This window comes from Rhyacophila brunnea, unplaced genomic scaffold, assembly GCF_057557595.1.
Source record: "Rhyacophila brunnea isolate RB1 unplaced genomic scaffold, BYU_Rbru_1.0 scaffold_3, whole genome shotgun sequence".
Classification (NCBI taxonomy): domain Eukaryota; kingdom Metazoa; phylum Arthropoda; class Insecta; order Trichoptera; family Rhyacophilidae; genus Rhyacophila; species Rhyacophila brunnea.
Window position 1 is genome coordinate 36193016 of NW_028232965.1, and position 21629 is coordinate 36214644.

The 21629-nt window shown below is 33.6% G+C and overlaps 1 protein-coding gene across 5 annotated transcripts in view; it reads left to right on the forward strand.

Moving 5' to 3' along the window:
* The first annotated feature begins 1186 nt into the window (after positions 1 to 1186).
* The window catches only part of LOC147068289 (uncharacterized), a 70928-nt gene continuing 50485 nt past the window's right edge, over positions 1187 to 21629 (forward strand). For 2 of the 5 annotated variants that reach the window (XM_085953085.1, XM_085953087.1), the window contains exons 1-5: positions 1734 to 1976; positions 6225 to 6491; positions 7721 to 7897; positions 9787 to 9883; positions 17596 to 17698. In XM_085953085.1, the coding sequence (XP_085809211.1) occupies positions 6276 to 6491; positions 7721 to 7897; positions 9787 to 9883; positions 17596 to 17698 (593 nt within the window). In that variant the 5' untranslated portion in view covers positions 1734 to 1976; positions 6225 to 6275. Of the gene's footprint in view, positions 1290 to 1455; positions 1588 to 1733; positions 1977 to 6224; positions 6492 to 7720; positions 7898 to 9786; positions 9884 to 17595; positions 17699 to 21629 lie in introns of those variants that run through there. The other 3 variants (XM_085953083.1, XM_085953084.1, XM_085953086.1) reach the window with 3 other exon arrangements.

The following is a 21629-nucleotide window of genomic DNA, read 5'->3' on the forward strand; positions in this document are numbered from 1 at the left end:
CCTCAAAAAATCGACTTTATATTTTTTGCTTTCGTCGTTTATCATGCAGACTTTTCCATCAAAATAACGTTGTTCGTAGAATATTTTACTAAGAAATAGGAACCATAGGTGATTTTTTCTTCAAAATCTTCTGTTTTTATGGCAAGTAGCCACTGCATTGTTTTCAGATACTGAATTTTCAGATGTATCCAGAGTGTTTGTCTCAAACTCTAAATTTTCTTTCTAATGGTGTGTTTTGTCTGACTCCACTGGTGCTTTTTTTGTCCCTGGGTTTTCTTATCGATATTTTTGTTCATGTTTATTTATGTTTTGTCTTACTTCCAGCTTCCTTTTCTTATTCGATTCGTTGCGTATCTTACCTTTTTCTCGTTCAAGTTTTTTAGTTTTTACCAAGGTTTCTTTATCTTTACTTTGTACATATTCCTCATATTTTTTTGATAATAATCCAATTGGCATTTGTTTTGTTTTTCGTTTAATATCACTTTTATATTCCACCTCAGGATATTCGATGTAATTGTCAATGGTTTTTACCATTTCCAAGTAACTCTTCAGATATGCGACCACAGTACCCTAGTTTTCTTCAAATTCAGAACTTTTTCTGTTTTCTCATCGATTTGTTAGATGTAAATTCTTTGGTCCATTCATTATATTAAAAATGCTAGTTAATGAATAGGTTAAAAAAAAGTGTTCAAATATTAGCTATGGGCTTCCTAAACATTTAAATACATAAATATCGACATTTTAGTTATATATTATAATCATTACAAGCTATAATAATAAATAAATAAAAAATCACTAATCTAAAGAATAAACACACCGTTCATTAATTGAATTAACATACATTATAAAGACCACTTAATGAACATTCATATTATTAACGTTGCGGCATAAAAAACATACAAATAAAAGGATATCTTACTCAAGAATTGGGTAATACATTCTGGGAAACACGTTGAAAAGCCGCAATTAAAATGTTTTACCACGCACAACCCTTAGTAGAGTTGGGAGTAAAACCTCTTAACCAAAAAAGTTCATAGAATATCATCACGCCTTCTTGAACACTGAGGCAGGAGGGGGTTTGTGAAGTTTTTTTCATATGGAAATAAGTGTTAGCAAAGTATTAAAAATCCCTACTTCAGAAAAATATCACCCAATTCTTATGATTTTAAAATAATCAAGTTTTGTTCATTCACTGGGGTGGAGGGTTCATTTACTGGGTGGCTTACCCAATGTTATCTAAAAATAAATCATTTTACGTCATATTGTTTGATGAAAAACTAAACTATAAAGTAAGTAAACGAGACTAATTGGGTACCTACCTATTAGATTTTGTTAGGTAGGGATTAGTTTCAAGTTGTATCAAGAATATGTACATTCAATTCGGTACAATACAATTGTTTAAAATCGTGAGTGGAGAACTACAAGGTTCTAAGTGTTTGTCCTTGGAGAAACAAAAGTAACAATGAGGTAGCTTAGAATACTACTTTGTGGGTTTGTTTTGTCAAGGACGAACACTTAGAACCTTGTAGTATTAGGCTCACGAAACGTCTGCGTGCGTGTGTTTTTTTACTTTTAACATGTGCCAAGGTATTTCATTTTGAATGATATTATACTATGTACGTTTATAAATTTAATACGTTATCCAAAAAAGTCCAATCACTTTGATAGCGATAATATTTTATTCTAAAATGACCATAGATTAAAATACTACGTTGGTGACCAACTTGTGCATCATAGATAATATACGTAAATGTGCATGGTGGTGTCGGTAGAAATTCTAGTCAAAGTCAATCTATGGTCAAAACTCAAAGTCAATGTTGATAAATTGATATTTCAAAATGTTTTATTATTGTGATTTGTGACATTATTGTATTGCTTGTTAACTTGCTGTTGACCTGTTGACAAACTTAGCGTCTGACAGGAGTAAAATCGAGGCCTTCGTGCGTACGCTAGTTATTAATCAGGCAGTTCGGAAGGTTCGTGTATTTTGAATATTTCATAATAATAACGATTCATCTATATTTTGCATTTATCTATATCACAATATGTATCTCCGTTGACGGGTGGTTGGCGGACTTCGCCTTATATTATTCATTGAATCGCAACTCGGTCATTGTTTGTTATAAATACACACATGTTGTTATTGTTTTGGTCAAAATAACAGTCGTTTGTGTTGTAATTGACCCCAAATTCTTATAGGTACCTACTACCAATGTTCCCTGTAAGGCAGTGGTTTCCATACTTTATGTTGCTATGCCTCCCTTTTAAAAAATCTTATCTTGGCGCCTCCCCCCCCTTCATTTCATTAAATAATACATACACCTTTTTAAATAGTCAACAATGTACTAATACAAAAATGAAAAAAAAATATATAAAAATAAACAAGGTTTTACTACTTATATCTATTATATTAATTTGATTTTCATGCGATGAATGTGCTTGTTTATTAGCACAATCAATTTCAATAATAGTGAATCCAAATTCATCATCGTTCATTGACAAATGGATTCTATCATGGGCCCCACATCCTGAAGCGGCCCCCCAGGCCAGGATCTTTGGCGAGCCCACCTACTTATCGCTGAGGTTAAGGGTAGTGTTTCCTAAATTATACATGGGGCTATCATTTAAGTATATCAATCATCATATAGGTATCACGTCAAATTGCAACGCACAACCACATATTTAAAATATTCAATAGCCCTGAAACAAAGCAGCGCCATTTTTTTACTATTAATGAAATAATGTGAAAAGTGCATTAGCAAACTAACCAAGAACTCAGTAGATAGATTTTTGTTTGCTTCAATATATCTGGCGCAGAAATCATTTAAAAGTGGAAACATGATGAATTAATTTTTTTCAAAGCTCCATTTTTTTATGATGCCTTCACTTTGTCTTTCTAAATCAGTGAATGCATTAGTGGTCCTTGCATTGATTTATTCACTCAATTTTTTTAAAATTTCAACCAAATAGACAAACTGAACAACAAAATTATCGTTCCTAAACAAATTTGCCTCAATTATTAGTCTCTATATTTTCAGACAGGTTTGCAAACAACCTTTTATAGGACTGGTTTTTTATGTAGTTTATAACTAGCGGCCATTTTACAAACTATGCATTTGCAAACTGCAAACCTGTGGCTGCATTAATTGTGTTAAACTTTTTGCGCCTCCCTTTGCAACCCTACGCACCTCCCAGTTTGGAAATCGCTGCTGTAAGGTGTGTCCGCATGATTTCATCCCCCGCACAGTCCTCACAAAAATATTGTATAAGGCTTCGACCACATAGGCAGGTGCTTCGCTAGTCCTGAACTAGATGCTATGCTTGTCTACTAAAAACACTACTGCCACATTGGACGCTACGTGCTTAGGTACAAATTCATTTGACATTTGCGAGTGCTCGAGTCAACAACGATATGTCACTCTCAAAACTAACCAGAAAGTTACTTCTCACAGAGAATTTAAGTTTAAAATTTCGAAAGTCGCAAAATTCGAACTTGTTGGGTGCATACTGTCAATTTTATTATTTATCCCATGCGTCATTATTCATAACCTCAAAATATACGATGTTTGACATTTGTCATACTGAAGAAATATCCGCCATCTTGCAAAATCCATAGACAATGGCAAAATCACTACGTGACACATTAAAAATAACCACGAGGTGACTCATAATCACGTGGCGAGGTGCAAAGCGTGCACTGTGGCCATTGCGTTAGAATAGTGTGCGTTCATTCACTAAAATTTGTTATCTAGCATGTAGTCACCAAGCAAGGCACCTGCCTATGTGGCCGAAGCTTAAGAAAGTTTCCTTTGCTAGATTTTAGTTTTGCTCGAATGCACGAAACCATCACATGCACATTTCTTCGACTCATTTCTCGGAAGGCGAAGGTCAAGTGAGACTAATGGTATCACTATATCCGTCCCATTCTATGCCAAAGATATATAAGTTGTAATGAAAAATTTCATGTATGTGTTTGTGGGAGGGGGGGGGGATCTGCACACACAATAGAAAAATTAGAGGGAACGTTGGGTACTACATACATAGACTCTATAGTCTATATAATAGTGCCGCAGATGACCGCATGATCTTTTATAACTTTTCTTGGTACTAGTATTAGGTATTAGTAGTAGTAGTATTAGTAGTAGGTATTAGGTTAGGTTGGGTTTGGTATAAAAGAAAAGGGTACAAGTCGGTTATGGGGAAGCCAGGCGGGAACCGCGCTAATTGTCCTAGCCGATTTTGGCAAAATTCATGAATTCAAGAATGAAAACCTAACCTAACCTAAACTAACCCAACCTAACAAATAATCCAGTATATCAGCTGTTTTCAAAATGTCGTTGACGCTGGCTTCCCCATAACCAACTTGTACCCTATTCTTTTATACCAAACCCAACCTAACCTAACATAATCTACCCAAACCAAATCTAACCTAACCTAATCTTAGTGTGTGATAATGATGCATCGAAATGTATGAAAATATCAAACTTTAAATTAACAATTATTGGATCGAAAAGCATCTGCGCTGACAGCGATCCGATCTGCGGCACTATAACCGAAACAGGTATTTAATATAATTGTCTACATGGGATGAACTGTTTCTGCCAAAAAAAAATTATAAATGGTCATGCGGTCATCTGTTACACTATAACCATAATATTTACCAAACGCGACTTAATATTAAACAAAACGAAAATAAACCTTAGGTAAGTATATTAATTAAGTACAAACCTATTTATTATAAATGGCATTGTTTTTTATTTTGTGGAGCTATAGGAATAACATTTACTATTACTAGTTTCCTGATGTAATTACCGAGATGCTACGATTACACATGTTATTTCCTTTTGTGTCCTTGATACCACCAATCATCGCGTGTGGCTATCTTATGTCTGAGATTACATCTACGAAACACCTGGTGTGCACTGAGCCCAAGAAATATAATATGGGTATAATAAATATATTGCGGATCTGAGAGGATGCAAATTATTATTATTAAAATGCATGCATACACTATTATTTGAAACATGTATCCTGTTTCTAACAGCAATATTCATTGCTAAATATGCAAATGAGAATGAAAACAATGATAAAATTCGGTTTTTGCCTCTATTAAAGAAGTTGCACACCCTAGATGTGGGATGATAAACCTTTTTCTACAAGTTCATAAGAGAACTTTACATTTATGTTTCAGTCAAATCATTACAGATTTGAAATAATTCATTCACGAAAATAGTTGTTCACAGTCATGGTCACCCAAAGATGGTCACAGTTGCGGTTTGAAAATTTTTTCATTGAATTAAATGTATTGGGTAATGCGCAGCGCTCGAAATGGAAAAGTTCACGAACCGGAGCGCTCGACAATTTTCTGAAGATATCGAATTTTATGTGTTCTTCATAAAAATAAATGTGTTACATTTTCTATTACATGGCCTATCTAGCTCAGACGGCCAAAATATTTTTTCCACGAGACGGAGCGATAATTTTATCGATGTTACGAACCGGAACGGCGCTCCGGTCCATTTCGAGCCCTGGTAATGCGTTAATAGTACATTAAAAACCCACACTCCTTTTTTATTTATAGAAATACTATTGCTAACGGTGGGTATATCGATTTAAAATATTATCAAAATTGATTCCCAATCTGTTCGAACATCGATGAAACAAACCAGTGTTTCTGATTAGGTAAATTTGAGAAAGTCAGTGGAAATTAAGTATGAAAGGCAACTAAACTTTTGCATATAAAATTCGAACTGTATCACACAAAAATGTTAGTGTCATAAGTGTCATAGGTTCACCATTCCTACCCTAGACTTTTCTTTATCTCTCCAGAAAAATTTGTCAACCATTCACTCAACATATTAGGATCCTACTTTGAATTCGAAGACGCATTGAAAACCTTTCTGGGGTTGGGCTAGGTTTGAGAATCAAACCTGAAAACCTTGGCTTTAGAGGCATAGGTTTAATGTTTAATCACTACTGTACTATGAGCACAGATACTGTACCATATATGAATACATGGTTTGTGTGCTTATACCACCTGATGAGCAAGCATGCATAGTATTTATTTTAGCAATTTGTCTTAGCAAAGTCATAAATATCAAGCACCATTTGAGAACCTTTACGTTGATGTTATCTGATGTTACAGTCGATATTATAGGAAATGCAACCATCCAAGTTTGCACTGCTCTTATCTGTTTACCTATTGTTTGTTTTTTTTCCAATAGGCACTCTTTACTGCGGATAATCCTTATGTCAACTGTACTGTTCTTGTCTCAATGAGAGATTATAAGAATATGATACCGACGTTAATTTGTGGAAAAACATGCTTCGTTCCCCACTCTACTGGCATGCCAACTGTATCAGCTCTATCAGTTGTTCACCCAGCTGTAGAACCTGTTCGCCCAGTTGTAGAACCTGTTCACCCAGCTGTAGCACCTGTTCACTCAGCTGTGGCATCCGTTCACCCAACTGTATCAACTGTTCAACCTAAGGTATCAGTATGTGTAGTCATGTTATCTACAGCTAAGGCAATGCATGAACTTGAGTTTTGTCTCTGCTCCCATGCATTTTAGTGATTAAAATATCACCGAATTATGTGATGGTTGATAAAATTACTGACAGTACTCATCTCGAATATGTATTTTTGGTGTGCATTTGCTGTAGTTTAGTGTTGGTAATAATCTACAGATGAAAAATGACCTCGGACCCTATGCATACTTGGAATGGGAAGTCCCGAATGCAACTAAAGCATAATGTGTAAACCCACTTATTTACGTTTCTATGCATGGGGTCATAACTTTGAAAACTTTGACCAAAATCAATATGACATAATAATATTACAATTCAGTACATTATAATAAATTATGTTCTCTATAATAGTCCAGTCCTTATTTTTTTTGAATGGATATAGCTTGTCATCATAATCATTGTTTTTTAACAATAATAATTAGGCTTAGGATTTTTAGGTGCTAAAAAATGAATAATAGGTACCTAAAATATGTAGATAAATTGGAAAATATGTTATTAAAATTTCATAATTATGTGCTAAAAAACAAAAATAGGTGCTAAAAATTTATGTATGTACCTATTACAATAAATCATAGTATATATTTCAACAGTTTAATTTATTGTTTATTCACAAACAGAAAATGCTTTATTATAATAAATAATAAAATAAATAAATCAAATTTTCGATAGTGAATCTTTGACGATTTTATCTTAGCAAATTTTTATACATGGAAAAACTTCTTTCCATTTCTACAGATGTTATTATTGCGTATGTAAATTAAACTATTTCTGAAGTAGAAAAAATTGAAACATTGATGAATTTTCCAATACAGCAATACATACAATTCTGCAGCGTTGAAGTCCAGTATTTATATTTAAAACACTATTTAATTTTGTACTTATTTTTATTCCAATTGGTCCAGGAACATTGAAATTTTGTGTTTATGTGAAAATATGTGCTTAAACCTAGAATATGTAAAAATAAGTAATTATCCAAAAATATTTAAAATTAGGTGCCAACAATGTTTCAAAATTGTCTGAAAAAGATAGATATTTTGCTGTGGGGCCATCAAAAAAAATATTTAAATACCTAAGAATCCTAAGCCTATTCATAATTAATCGTGTTTGTGATACTTACAAAATATTTTAATTTTGTGTTTTTTTTGTTGATGGCTTGAGATGAAACTCTTACACTGTATTCTGTTTGTTGTAGTGTTCCGGTAATGAATCGGCTGAAAAAATGAATATCATGAAATTTATTCAAGGCAAAACCATTAAATTGGAGATGGGTTCGACACATTCAATGTTTTCAATCGTATGTAGAGATGAAAAGCAGATCTGCCTTTGTATGCCCTGTGGAGCTATCTGTCAGGGCTTCATTGACTTACAGGTGACGTTCCCAATATTTGCTAATTTTGATGACTTATTGACTTGATCACTGCATGTATACAGTAGAATATTGTTAATTAAAATAACCATATTTTTAAAATTTTTGACTGCTCAAAATTATTTTCTTCCACTGCCCACTGGTTGGTATAATGGTCAAAAATGGAGAATTTGGTGTCTTCAGACAGTGAGCCTGAACAATCTATAGAAAATGTTATTATGATGGTCTTATCTCATCACATAAAAGATAATTAATACCATTAAAACGTTTTGTTGCTAGTATTGCCATTTTAAAATTGAGAACAAAGCCATATTTTTGTACATGCTATGTTCATGGTTAGGGTTTTTTTTCATATTAATCTTTTGTCAACATGTGCACTATAGCAATTGTTGCCAACCTACATAGCCTAAACATATCCTAGACATATCTTTTGTTGTTTTACATTGTCACATAACCTACACATATCTTTTGTTGTTTTAAGTGTTGAACACTCCACATGCTAATGAAATCAAACTAGTAAATCTATATGAAAAGCAAAATATTTGACTATATTACAGACTCCTTTAAGGTTCAACTTCAATATTTGGTTGAACGTAAATTTTTTTCACCTTATGCACATTCCTAATTTTATCCAGTGAAATGATTTCTAGGTGGCACGCATAGCCTTAGGTTGCCGACCACTGCACTATATTACCGAAGTTTACCGACTATATTATATTATGTAGTATTATATAGTATATATTATACAGTCGGTAAACTTTCCATTTCTGTTAGCAATTGACTCATAATTTTGGGATGTGTATACTATTATGTATAATATATTATAATATATATGGGGTTGCTGCCAAAAGTTGGTAAGTCAATAATTTAGTTATTTAGAGTTAACAGCGGATTATGTATCTACAGTACTCTCTCAGTAATCCGCCACCCCAAAAACTAGACATGTGTCAAATTCGTGAAAGCGGCGGATTATAGTGCACACATACAAAATATGGTAAAAATTAAAACAGGTATTTCGTAAAAATAGATTTTTTGAGAAATTTGTACTAGCAAATTACAGTTTTATGCTTAAAACCAAGTACCTATTTACTAAATTATACCTATTTATAAACTGAGTTTATTAACTAAATATTAAACAGTAAATCACTTGACACAACCAGTTGTTCAGTGAGGCAGATATTCTTGAACGGCGGCTTAGGATTCCTGGCTTTCCCTATGACCAAAAGCTTCATTTAGTGTGTCCCGGTTGCATTGGAGCACGGCATAATTGTAATGCGGTACTTGGGCACTTACCTCCCTGGTACATTACTTTCTTCGCGATGAACATACGTTTTACGAAGGAGAAGTTTCCAAAATAAATCCGTCTCATCTGTGTTGTATACTTGTACGCGGCGGACTACTGAATTTGACAATTGAATACCGGCGAATTATAGAGCTTGATTTTGTGCTTTCAACTAGTAAAAATAACGGCGGATTATAGTAGTTGTCGGATAATCAAGCGGGGCGGATTACTGAGAGTGTACTGTATATTATATAAATATGTGCACTAGAAAAAAAATCATCCGAACATGCACATAAAGAACAAAAGAAATTAACATTATGCCTGATTTTAGAGGGCGTGTCAAACTTCAAATCGCAATTACTTCATAATATGATTTCGAGATTTACCAACTTTTGGCAGGACTTCACTATATATTTCTGTGAAAAGAAAAAACAGGGCATCATAATGAGATATACATCTTCCTTACAAAGTCTACAGATTGTTCAGAATTAGTTTCCAAAAATAACATTCATCTCATTGGTTTGCAATATTTTCTACCTTGTGATTGTACATCAGATTGTCAAAAATCATTCATTGTAAATAATAATTCTCCCTTTTACACAATTTTCAGAATCACTCAAATGGCAAAAAGCATATCAATAATACAACAATCCAAAGAATTTGGCCAAATGACATAATTAAAAATCATCCTTTCTATATCAAGAAACGTAAGTAATTACCATCCTTCACCGCATATTATGAATATTTGTTTCTACGACACATGTTTTGCTCACATGGTGAACTTTTTCAATTATGATTATTGAATATTAGAACCATCATATTTTCGCTGCGAGTTTATGGTGGTGTATGCAGTGCTAATGACTTAAGCGGGGGATGGGAGTGTAGATATATACCTGAAAGTGCGAAGGATCCGCGAAGATCCATAGATTGCCGTTAAGACACCCACAGCCGTGAAATTATAATAGTAAGACTATATGGAGCAGTGGCGAAGGGTGGAGGAAGGCTGTTAAGATCCAACAAGTGCACATTAAACTTTGTCAGCCATTCGTATATGTTTTTATTGAACTAAGACTACCATTTACAGGTGGTGTTGGTATGTTTTTAAAAGTTAATTAAACCTTGCCTAAACCAAACCATAATACTTTTGGTATGTTATGGGCGATTCAACAAAATTGTGCACAATTTTTCATTTATACTTATTTGTTTTCGTTGAATTAGGAATACATATTACACATGTTGGTTAGTTTTTTTAAAATTCATGAAGCCCTGCCCAAACCAAAGTAGATAACAAATATTATTGTATATATAAAATATTCAACATTATGTATAGTTTAATGACATAATTTTAGATATTTTATAGATAGATGATTATTTTTTTACTATTATCTATTATGGCTTGGTTTTCGCAGTGTTAATTGAATTTTACAAAACTAACCAACAGCATCTGTAAATTGCAGACTTAATTCAATGAAAACAAATACATACTTTCGACTGACAAAGTTTATTGTCGACTATTTATGTCGGATCTTAATAGCCTACCAACACCCTTTGCCGCTGATATAGAGGGTGGGAATTAATAATGGAAAAGAGTGGGGAGCAGTTCAGGCTCAAAATGTTTAATAATTTTTTTTTATTCAACGAATAAATTCACTAGAGTTGTGAATGTAAATTTTTTTTATTGAATATACATAATTTGAGAACACTTCAGATATTATAAAAAATATATATAGGTACCTATTAGAAAAAATCTTTGAAAAAAATACGACACCGGTAATAGGTAAATAGTAGGTAGTGTCATCTCCCGTCAAGTCGAGAGCGAGAAAATGCATTCCTCTTCTCGCTCAGTATACTGGTTGCTGGTCATCGTCTGTCATTTTGGGACTTGGGAGTCAAAAAACACAAATAAAACCTCGGAATTGTCGAAAACGGCAATTTTTATTTAGAACCAAATAGTAGTATTTGGTTACATTTTATATAGTTTTAATAATTTTTGCGGAGGACGAAATGTATCTACAATGTTGATATCTAGAAGCGTCTGCCCGCCAAAATCATGTCTTCGCTTTTGACCGCTCGCAGTGAAAAAGCGCTTTTGGATATCGTTGTAAACGCAAAAGCACTTTAGCGCTGCAAGCGATCTCTCACCACAAAAACGGTGTACAATTGCGGCGTTGCCTTTTTTTTTGATATTCGGACAAACGTTGCCAGGTATTTTTATTTTCTCGTAATCGACCATTACTATGCGTCAGCTCGGAATGGTTCAGGCCTCTTTAGACCCCCAGAGGAGACATCCCCAATTGGGGACCATTTGGGGGTGTAACAGTAGGTATATATATTAGGTGTTTTCAAATTATGCATGCTTAAAACATTGTCGATTATGAATCTCAGATACATAATGACACATCTTGCCACCAGGAATGGGCGATGTCAAAGCAATGAGCCCCTTTCCGGAAACATAGCCTTATCCCGAAATTTCATTTTGCAATAATAGCGTTTAAACACGCGCCCGTTCAAAAATTATGTGGTTCGTGCTGTGTATCATCACTCTTATATTTGTAGTACCTATTGTTGTCAAGATTGATTGAGTACCTTTGATTGAGTATCAAAGTGGGACATACGCCATCTACTAAATTTGACAGGAGAGCTGGTTTTTCATTTCATACATACGAAAAAAATGTGAATAATATTTGGAGGTACAGAAGCACATTAAATAAGTTAAATACAACATATCAGTATATTCAGTATTCATTTAAGTCGTCGTAGTCAACGATGGTAAAATTCACTTTAATATTAAACTTATATTAAAATAATAGAAGCCACGGAAGACAATTTAACAACAGTGTGTGTAACATAAATGTATTGATCGATTTTGCCTGGGCGAAAGCAGTACTAGGCAAACGAAAATCGAAATGACTTTAGTCAGCTGCCACGCGGATGACCCGCGTGTATAGGCTGACTAAAGTCATTTGCCGCGTAAGAAGGGTTAAATATCAATGTATTATGCAAATCAATTTTTAAAAATAATATGTTATACTCCTGCACTATACATAACCTAAATTTAATTTGATTTCATTTTTGTGCATATTGTTTGTGCTAGTGTAGTGATCAATTAGCAGTGTTTCGCACTCAACCGCGCATATTATTTACAGTACGTCAATATACTACAATATTTGTGATGCCGTGTGCTAAGTTAAGCTGTGCTTCGGCAACTGGAGCTGGAGGTGAGTTTGGGTGCAACATATGCAAATCAACCTTCCATCAACAGTGTACCAAATTACCAGCATCGACAATCAAAAAAATGACCTCCAGTACCCGATCGAAATGGAAGTGCGGTAGCTGCAGTGATACTACTAGTACTCAGAATTTACATGGACATTCCAGCTCAACTGACATATTTAATGTGTTTAAGGATTGACGTTTCGCAAATTAAAGATTTGAAAAAAGAAATTTTAGACAAAATTACTTAACTTTTATGGACGATAAATTTTTGTCCTTCGACAAGAAGTTTTAAGAATTTGAAAACAAAATTAAATAATAACAAACTTATAGACCCAGTTAGAAGGGGTCAAAATAAAATTAAATGTCATTCAAAAAGAACACAACAAAAATGCTCAATGGGATACATAAATGAACATCTGACTAAACATAATAACATACTTCTGAAACTCACTAAAACCAAGGCAAAAGATTTGGCGTTTACTTATACCTGGGTCAGAAATGGTCAAATTTTCACAAGGTAAAACGATACCTCCCCTGCTATTTGTATCGCAGCAGAGGATAATTTAGGGAAAATTAAATAAATTACATATTGAAACTCATCTTCATGAGTACTTTTCATTTTAATAATTTTGACATACCGAGGATTATTATATTTTTATTTAACTACTTTAGATTGCTTAAGATATCTCAGGCTCCATAATCTTCAAATTTATTATCAGAACGTACATGGAGTCCGCACGAAGACCCATGACTTTTTAAATAAGTGTCCTCAACTGCTACTATGATATAATTTGTCATACTGAAAATTGGCTTTTGGATGAAATTAGGGATCACGTTTAACGTTTTTTGCTGAGATCACGATTATAAAGCAGGATTCATTCTAAGGTTGATAATTATTATAAAGAAATCATAGTTAGTAGGATATTTCATCATTCTTTGAATGGTAAAAGACATAGCTTGTAATCAGTATCTTTGGAATTATCTTAAAACGTGTTTTAATCGTGCCCATTTTTTGAAGAACAAAATGTTTAATTCTATGTCAGATCTGTGTCAAATTTGGGTCCACAGAGATTGTAAATATATTTTTCTACCATATATATTTTATTATGTAATGTTAAAACAACAAGTTCACTAATAGTTTTATGTGTGTGTTGAAAATAATAATGATTTAAAAAAGTGAAAAAACCATGGCATATGGATATACCGAAATATGACTACAGGCGTCTTTCGGCTTTCGTACGCTTTTCTTTTGTACAATTCACTATTTCGTACATTTCTTAAAATTTCAATTTTTGTTGGTAATGCAAAAACTGTGCACTTCCATGCAGTCACTCCAAATACTTAATTGAGCAATAAGAGTTAAATGAAATACAAAATGAAAGTGAAGAAGAAAAAGTTGATTAACTCATCGTCACGACTTTGACAATCAAAAATATGGAATTTATTAATTATGGGCCCACGTGGCCCTATAATCTCCTATATATTATTATCCTACAGCTTTTTCCGTTTTGGCGAGCGATTGTGTGCCTTATTCGTCATGTCCGATAGGTTTAAAAAAAAAATGCATTACCGAAACATTCGTTTTTTGTACCTTTGAGTACAGTAGAGAGAGACACGGTTTTTCCTTATTATTGAAATCTTGCAATGTATTTGATGTTTCCTTATAGTTTTCCGACACGATACGTGACTTTATTGACCGCGCACTTGATTGGGAAAAAAAATTCACTTACTTGCAACACTGGTTTAACGTAAACGATTTTAAAATTAAAATCTGTTTTTCATCAACTAATCTTTATCGGATCGACAGATACACCTATTTTATTTTATTTATTAATGTTCCCGAGAGATTTCATTTGGAAATTTATTTATAAGGTCATTAAAAATATTATATACCTTTAACCTTCCAAAATCCAAAATCTCTTAGGATAATAATATATAGGAGATTATACAATTTTGAATTAAATGTTTTATTACATCATATAAGTAAAATGCATGCTTTATAGACAAATGAAAAAGTCAATTATGATCATTTCATCCCATAATCACACTATGAAGTACCTACGTCGTATTATCTATTATTTGCATTCATGTGGTTACTATATAGAAGAATTAATATGTGTCACTATGCTTATTAGGATTCCACTGCTGGATGAAGGTTATTCCAATAATCCTCTTGGTCATATGAATTCCTGTATCTTGTATCTATAAAATTGGTGATATTAATATGTAGGGACCTACCCATTTATATAGTCATTATCATCATGAACCAGGATCAATCCACTACTCGATGAAGGCATCTCAGAACTAATTCCATTCCTCTTTCATATTATATACATTACTGCATTTAACAAATATTTTTATATAATATATTCATTTCATCGTTATCATAATTAGACCGGATCAATACACTGCTGGATGAAGGCCTCTCTAAGCTGATTCCATTATTTTTGGTTCTATGAATTGCTATGTATATGCGTCGCTGAGTTTCAAAACCCGCTATAACACTTTTTCATTATGTTGAGAAAATCAACAAAAACTTTTTGAACTAAAAAGGTTCTTAAATGTTTCAGTAGTGTTGTAGCGGGATTTGATAGACACATTGATTTTGTTTCATAAATGATAGTTAATCGTAGCGGCTTTTGAAAGAGGCGATAAAATTTTCATGTAGAGATTTTAATAACGAATCCAACGATATATATATCTTAATTATTTCAAAAAAGTGTTATAGCGGGTTTTGAAACTCAGCGACACATATATACATACTATCTCTACCTATTTATAATGCCGTTATAATAATCAGTTTGGATCAATTCACTGATAGACGAAGTCCTTTCCAACCCAATTACTTCCTCTCAAATCTATGAGTTTCTTCTTTTATCAACATTTGTTTCGATATGAACGTTCCGCACCGGGAAACATTATACAAAATGTTAATTTAAAATTTAATATTTTAAATATTATTCTATAGCTGCAAGCATTTCTTTAGACAATTAAACAAAATAATTGAATAATTTAATAGTTTAAATTTATTTATTATATGGCTAACCTTCTTCTATTACCTCAAGGGGATACCCGTGAGATTAATATTAACGTTATATTATTGGATCGCAATCAAATTGCCTGCTATTCTGCGAGGTCTAGCAGCCTGGGATGGTGTCAGATGATATCCTGAAGGCCAAAATCCACAATAGACTCTGCATATGACACCAAATTTATATCGAAAGTAACGACTTGCAAATTGTAAAAGTGAAAAATCAGCGAAATGTCAAACGGTGCCGTCTCTGCATACTTCACAATTTTATTAAAATCCAATACCATGTCATTAGGCCAAGCTGTCTGCAAGACCTAGCGAAACAGACTGGCGAGAGCCAGCTGGCTCCGCTAGTAAAGATTTAATAAGCACCAAAGGCTTTAAATACATCATAGAATTGGTTGCCAATCAAAGATTCTGATATTGTTTTTATAAACTTTTGTAATTACAATGAGTAAAATAGTTTTGTACTATTTTCACGAATGTAAAATGAGGTTAGGTATTCAACAATATATTTCTATTTGAGATTTTTTTTGAGATCATGGTTTCACCTTTCGACATCTTCATGAGCTCTGCATACTCACCAATGTTAAATGCATACTTCAACGAATACAGTTCGTCACCTCAATATTACAACTAGATAAGTCTTGATTTTTATAGATAGCTATTAAATATGTTTCTATATTTTCTTCTCTACAAAATGATGAAACTAGGTAAAACATCAATTACATTGAGCTACTTTACGAGCTGTTTTTTGGCGAATTTAATACCGGGCGATTCAGCTACTGCGATTATGATGATGACACACAAAACTTTCCATTCGCTGAGAAGCCACAAGCCAGCGACTATTTTGATAGAATGTAGTTCGTTTTTTTACCGGGAGGTTGCTACTGCGCTCTACTGCGCAGACGCAGTAGGCCCACACGCCACCGTGTAGCGTGTAAAATTGACCGGCTCTCAACTTTTCTCGGTAGAGTGTTTACAATCTGCTTGTTAGCTTGTTCGATGATTACACTGGGCGACTTTACAGGTAGATTGTAAATTCGCCAACACACAGCTCGTACAGTAGCCCAATGTAATTGACGCTTAACACGTTGATCGCCATGGGGGTCACCGGTGACCGGCAAAGAAGACCTGCCTTAGAGTTGTTTTACAGCGCCGGCGGGCACGCGCGCAGTGCATTTTTCGATACGCGGTGACCGGCATGGCCCTTCTGTATATTACTGCCACTTGGCCTGAAAATATATCTTCCCAGTCACAAAATATAGGCTCACTAATGTAAAGAATGTACATAATGAAAAAAAAAATTCAACTTTTAAATTGTAAATGTGTTTTTATTGATATAAAAATAAAAATTAAATAGATTTTAAAATGTAAGTTATAAAAAATATGTAAATAATAAAAAAATAGAATTACAAAAATGATTATAAGGTATGTATACGTATATTTCCAGTTTATGTGTATCCAGGTATTATACTACCGAATTTGAAAACTTTTATTCCGTATTTGTGCCTTTTCTGTTTATTATACTATCTAAATCTAAATATAATTCGAACGCGAAATGGCACCATGCTCTCGTCAACACATATGGACAGGTGACCGGCGAAATGGCCGGCCCGGCGCAATAGAATAAATTAACTTGTTGGCGCCGCGACGGACACATTGGCCGGCACATCATAAAAACCAATATTTACGTAAAAAAACATCAAAATGAAAAAAAACATTATATTCTTTCATAACCTATCAAATAATTACCTTAGAAACAAATAATCATTTTTTAACTATTTTATGTGAAACTAGTTGGCGATCAATGTGTTAAGTAAGTCAGAAGGTAAAGGGAACTGTATTAATTTTGTGTTTGAAAATATTTGATAACTTTAAAACTATAAATGCATTAAATAAATAAAATAATATATCTACAATATTTTTTCATACAATTGAACATTATTTAATTGTTCCCAATTAGACAAGCACAATTTTCCATTTTTAATTTAAATAATAATTGTAGCTTAGATTTATGTTAATCAAGTAAAGTTTAAATTTTATTTTCCCAACAATGACCAAATCAGAGTCATCTAGTATAATATAAATATAGATATTTCCAAGCATGCTTTACACAGATTAAGGCTTTATTCAGATATATTTTTAAAATTTTATTATATTTACTTATAGGTGGCGCTGATAATCATGTCTTACGTAGTGAGCCTGTAAACATCACCAAAGATGATGGTGAACATATGTCTGAATTAGAAAAATTACTGCACAAAACGAAGAGGTGAGCTATAAGCTATTATATTATTATGCATATTATTTGAAGTTTGATAATTTTATTTTATTTATTATTTAAGTAGGTACTGTCTTAACACAGTTGAACTGTTACCACGTTACTGATATACATTTTGAGTCTTTTTTGAGAATGTGTCAATATAATGGTTCAAAATAATGCTAATAATATGCTTGGTTTTATCATGTTGTGCTTTACTAGAGTGAATTCAAAAACATTGTAACAATAATTAGATTCTTGACCCTTTCAAAGCGTTACGACTCCTGGCTTAATACAACAGTGCGCGTTGTGATTTCAATGATATCAATAAATCGTAATTAAGGCTAGTCAAACATACACAAATAGAGTCGTAAAAAATCGGTGTCAAGTTCAAAAATGATTATGACCAAACCTAATCGAGTGCCGCTATGACAGTTACGAATCGGCTCTGGACAAGTGCGTCGATGACAGATGATAAACAGTTCAGTATTCTTATAGTCTACCAGCTACCCAAACCACTTAACCGCCCTACCTCTTAGTTATTTTCCAAGAAATGGGTAAAAACAAGTCACCTTTTTTTCCTTTGTATTACGAAAACAATATTAGTCCTCATACATATCTGACAATATTTTGTCAAAATAGATGCATTTACAATCGATTAGATTAGATTCATTATATTAGGGGTTGCAAACTAGTGGTGTAGTAATAAAAATATTTTGAAAATAATATTTTATTTATGTAAAAATTATACATATATAAGGGTTTACAGAAATATATCAAGTAGTGTGTAATTATTTTGAAAATAATATATTATTTTTGTAAAAATTATACGTATAAGGGTTTATAGAAATATATATATATATATAGAAAAGAACCTCACCTGGGTAAGGAAGCAGACAGGAGTACGCGATGTAATAGACATTGCCAAACAGCTGAAATGGAGATGGGCGGGGCACATTGCTCACCGAAAGGACGGCCGCTGGAAAAATGCTGTCATCCAGTGGTACTCAAGGGGCACGAAACGGCCATAGGGTCGCCCTAAAAGCCGCTGGATTGACGAACTGGTAAAGTTAGGCGGAAATACGTGGCAGCGAACGACACAGGACCGAGAGAGTTGGAAGAAGCTTGGGAAGGCCTTCATCCAGCTATGGATTGACCCCGGCTGATAATGATGATATAGAAAAGAATATTTTAAAAATTTTTCTTAGTGTGATATATCTTGAAGCATGGGATACACAGGGCCAAATTACAGTCGGGGCAATAATATCTTGTTTCTCTCCTCACTTTTTTCCCTTTATCATCCATTTTGGAACAGCAAACTACACAGCGTTTCGTTGCATTTGCTTTACTTTGGCGGGATCGTATCAATAAAATGTCTCTCAGTAAGACGTAATGGGCTTGGAGTTGTGGATGGTCTTCCTCCTTTCGCTGAAAATTCTGGCGAGTGATATTTTTCCAAGTAATTACTTTCTCCCTAAATTTTGAATTACTTCCTTTTCCCCATATATAAAACAAATGCGTTCCACAAAGCTTGTTTGAGTAAATGGAAGAACATTTTTTTGTGATATTTCTTACCCTGTTTCCGCGTAACAGGGCGGATTGCCAAATGTTGATCAACGCGGTCAACACCTCCCATAGTAAAATTGTAATCATTTGCCACAGTAGGACGTTGTTTACCCTGGCCTATATCTATCATGGTGCAACTATGGACAGTGGAAAGGAAAAATACATCTTTTTTGTCCCTCCATCTCATCACCATCAAACTTTCCTTTTCTGTAGGCTTTAGTGTACCCTCTAGTTACCTTCTTAGGAAATGAAATATTTTTTGGTACACCTTTACGCCTAAATCTTAGAGTCCCGTATGTGTCGGTTTTATTTGAAGCAAGTATCTCGGATAAGTCCGGCGATGTATAAAAATTGTCCGTGGTAAGACAGTAGCACTTATTCAGCAATGGTTTCATTAGGCTCATTACTACTTGGGATGTAACAGGGAGGTTTCGATATTGCTGATCAAAAAGAGTATTTTTTCCAGTGTAGATTATTGTAGACCATATGTATCCAGACGACGATTCGCACAGCATATATGTTTTTATGCCAAATCTGGATCTTTTGAGGGGTATGTATTGTATCCATCCTAGTTGAATTTGTGGGTAGGTATGCAGGTTTCTGCATAACATGGTCCAATTATGTAATAGAGGACAATTTGGCGTGCTGAGAAAAACAATGTTGTTTGAGATGTAAAAAGTGTCAACGTTTTCTCAGATTCGCTGTTAAATAAATATTTTTAGTGACAAACAAACCTCTACACCTACATTATATTTTTGTGAGTCAATTGCTACATTTTTTTCCGGTATGTAACCTTCCTGGAATTTTGTTAGAAGATATTGAAAGACAGGCCAAATTTTATTTAGTTTGGGATTGGGGTGTGAAGATTCATCATATTCGGAATTATTACTAAAGTGGAGAAACTTTTTTATTAGTATAAATCTCCTATATGAGTGTTCGAGCAAAAAATGGCGTATGAAATACAGGATTTTTAGACCAATACATTTTTTCTTCTGGTTTCTTTATTATGTTTTGGACTAAAATTATGACAAAAAAGATTCTCATTTCGTTTTCTGTAGTCGGATGCCATAAACTTATGAGGTTGCTGGATGAATGTGGTGTTGTACTGATAAATTGCTCAGCAAATATTATGTTAGTTTGCTCCACGATCAACTTCAAAAGATATTCATCAAAGAAGAAATTGAAGAATTCGAATTCCTCCTTATAGTTATTCATAAATTCGGGAATGCCAGATTTTTCCGTAAATTGAAGCGGCGGCTGCGAAATGTCGTTTTCCGGATTTATGTCAACCCACTCCAGAGGACTTGTAAGAATGTCTTCTTCGACATCGCTTACACCGTCTTCGCAAGACGAGTTTTCATCTATTGTGGTATCACTCCCGGAGGTGCTAATATTCTCATACTCACTTTCACTAGACATGTTTTACTGACTAAAAAAGTTCACTGGTAAAATATATGGGTTCAAAGTCACCAATCAAAAATAAATGTCAATATACACACACAAAAAATAAGTCAGTATAGTATTCACATAAAAATAAATGTCATTATTCATACAAAAAACAAATAAAATTGTACAGGAAACAAAAACGCGCTTCAAAATAATTACGCACTAAAACAGCATGTACCGCACCCCTGTCTGTAGTACTAAGTTTAATGAACCTTACGAAATGTCTCGAAAACAACCGCTCGCGTCGACTAACCTTGAAGAACTAACTGTGTATATGTATTGTATGTATGTATAAACCCATAAGCGTATCACATTCGTTTTGTAGACATCGAGATGTATTTTTTTCTATAGCGCGAACGTGATACGGGTTAGTGCGCCAGGGCTATGTCACAGCGCGCGTATTGCGTACGTTCAAAGAGGTAGGGCGGTTAATATATTGTCTTCTGTATAATAGGTAGTTATTTGTTTCGATTACGATTCTGTCCATTATAATATTTGAATTCAAAAAATGTTGAAAAAAATCTATTTCTGTAGAGCTATCTGATAAATTTGTGTGCGGTCTGACTCCAGAAAAGAAATCATCAAATTCGTGAACAACCGGTATGAAAGGCCCAGAGTCAACATTACTATTTACATTTGAATTAGAGGCCGCGGCAGTAGCACTTTCTGATGGGGCACTGGAAGTATCTGAATCATCGTAGTACTCATTTTCATTTTAAAATAATCACAAAAAATCGAACACACAAAATATACGTACGTAACTATCACAAAATATTTTTAATTTTTCCGATACAGAAACTTTTGATTGTGTGAAAATGTTTATTCTCTTAATTCAATTCACTTAACATATCTTTACTTTATAAATGTGTGATAACTAGGGTAAATAAACATTTTTTGTCCATTTTACCTCTTGGTATAACCAGAAAATAGT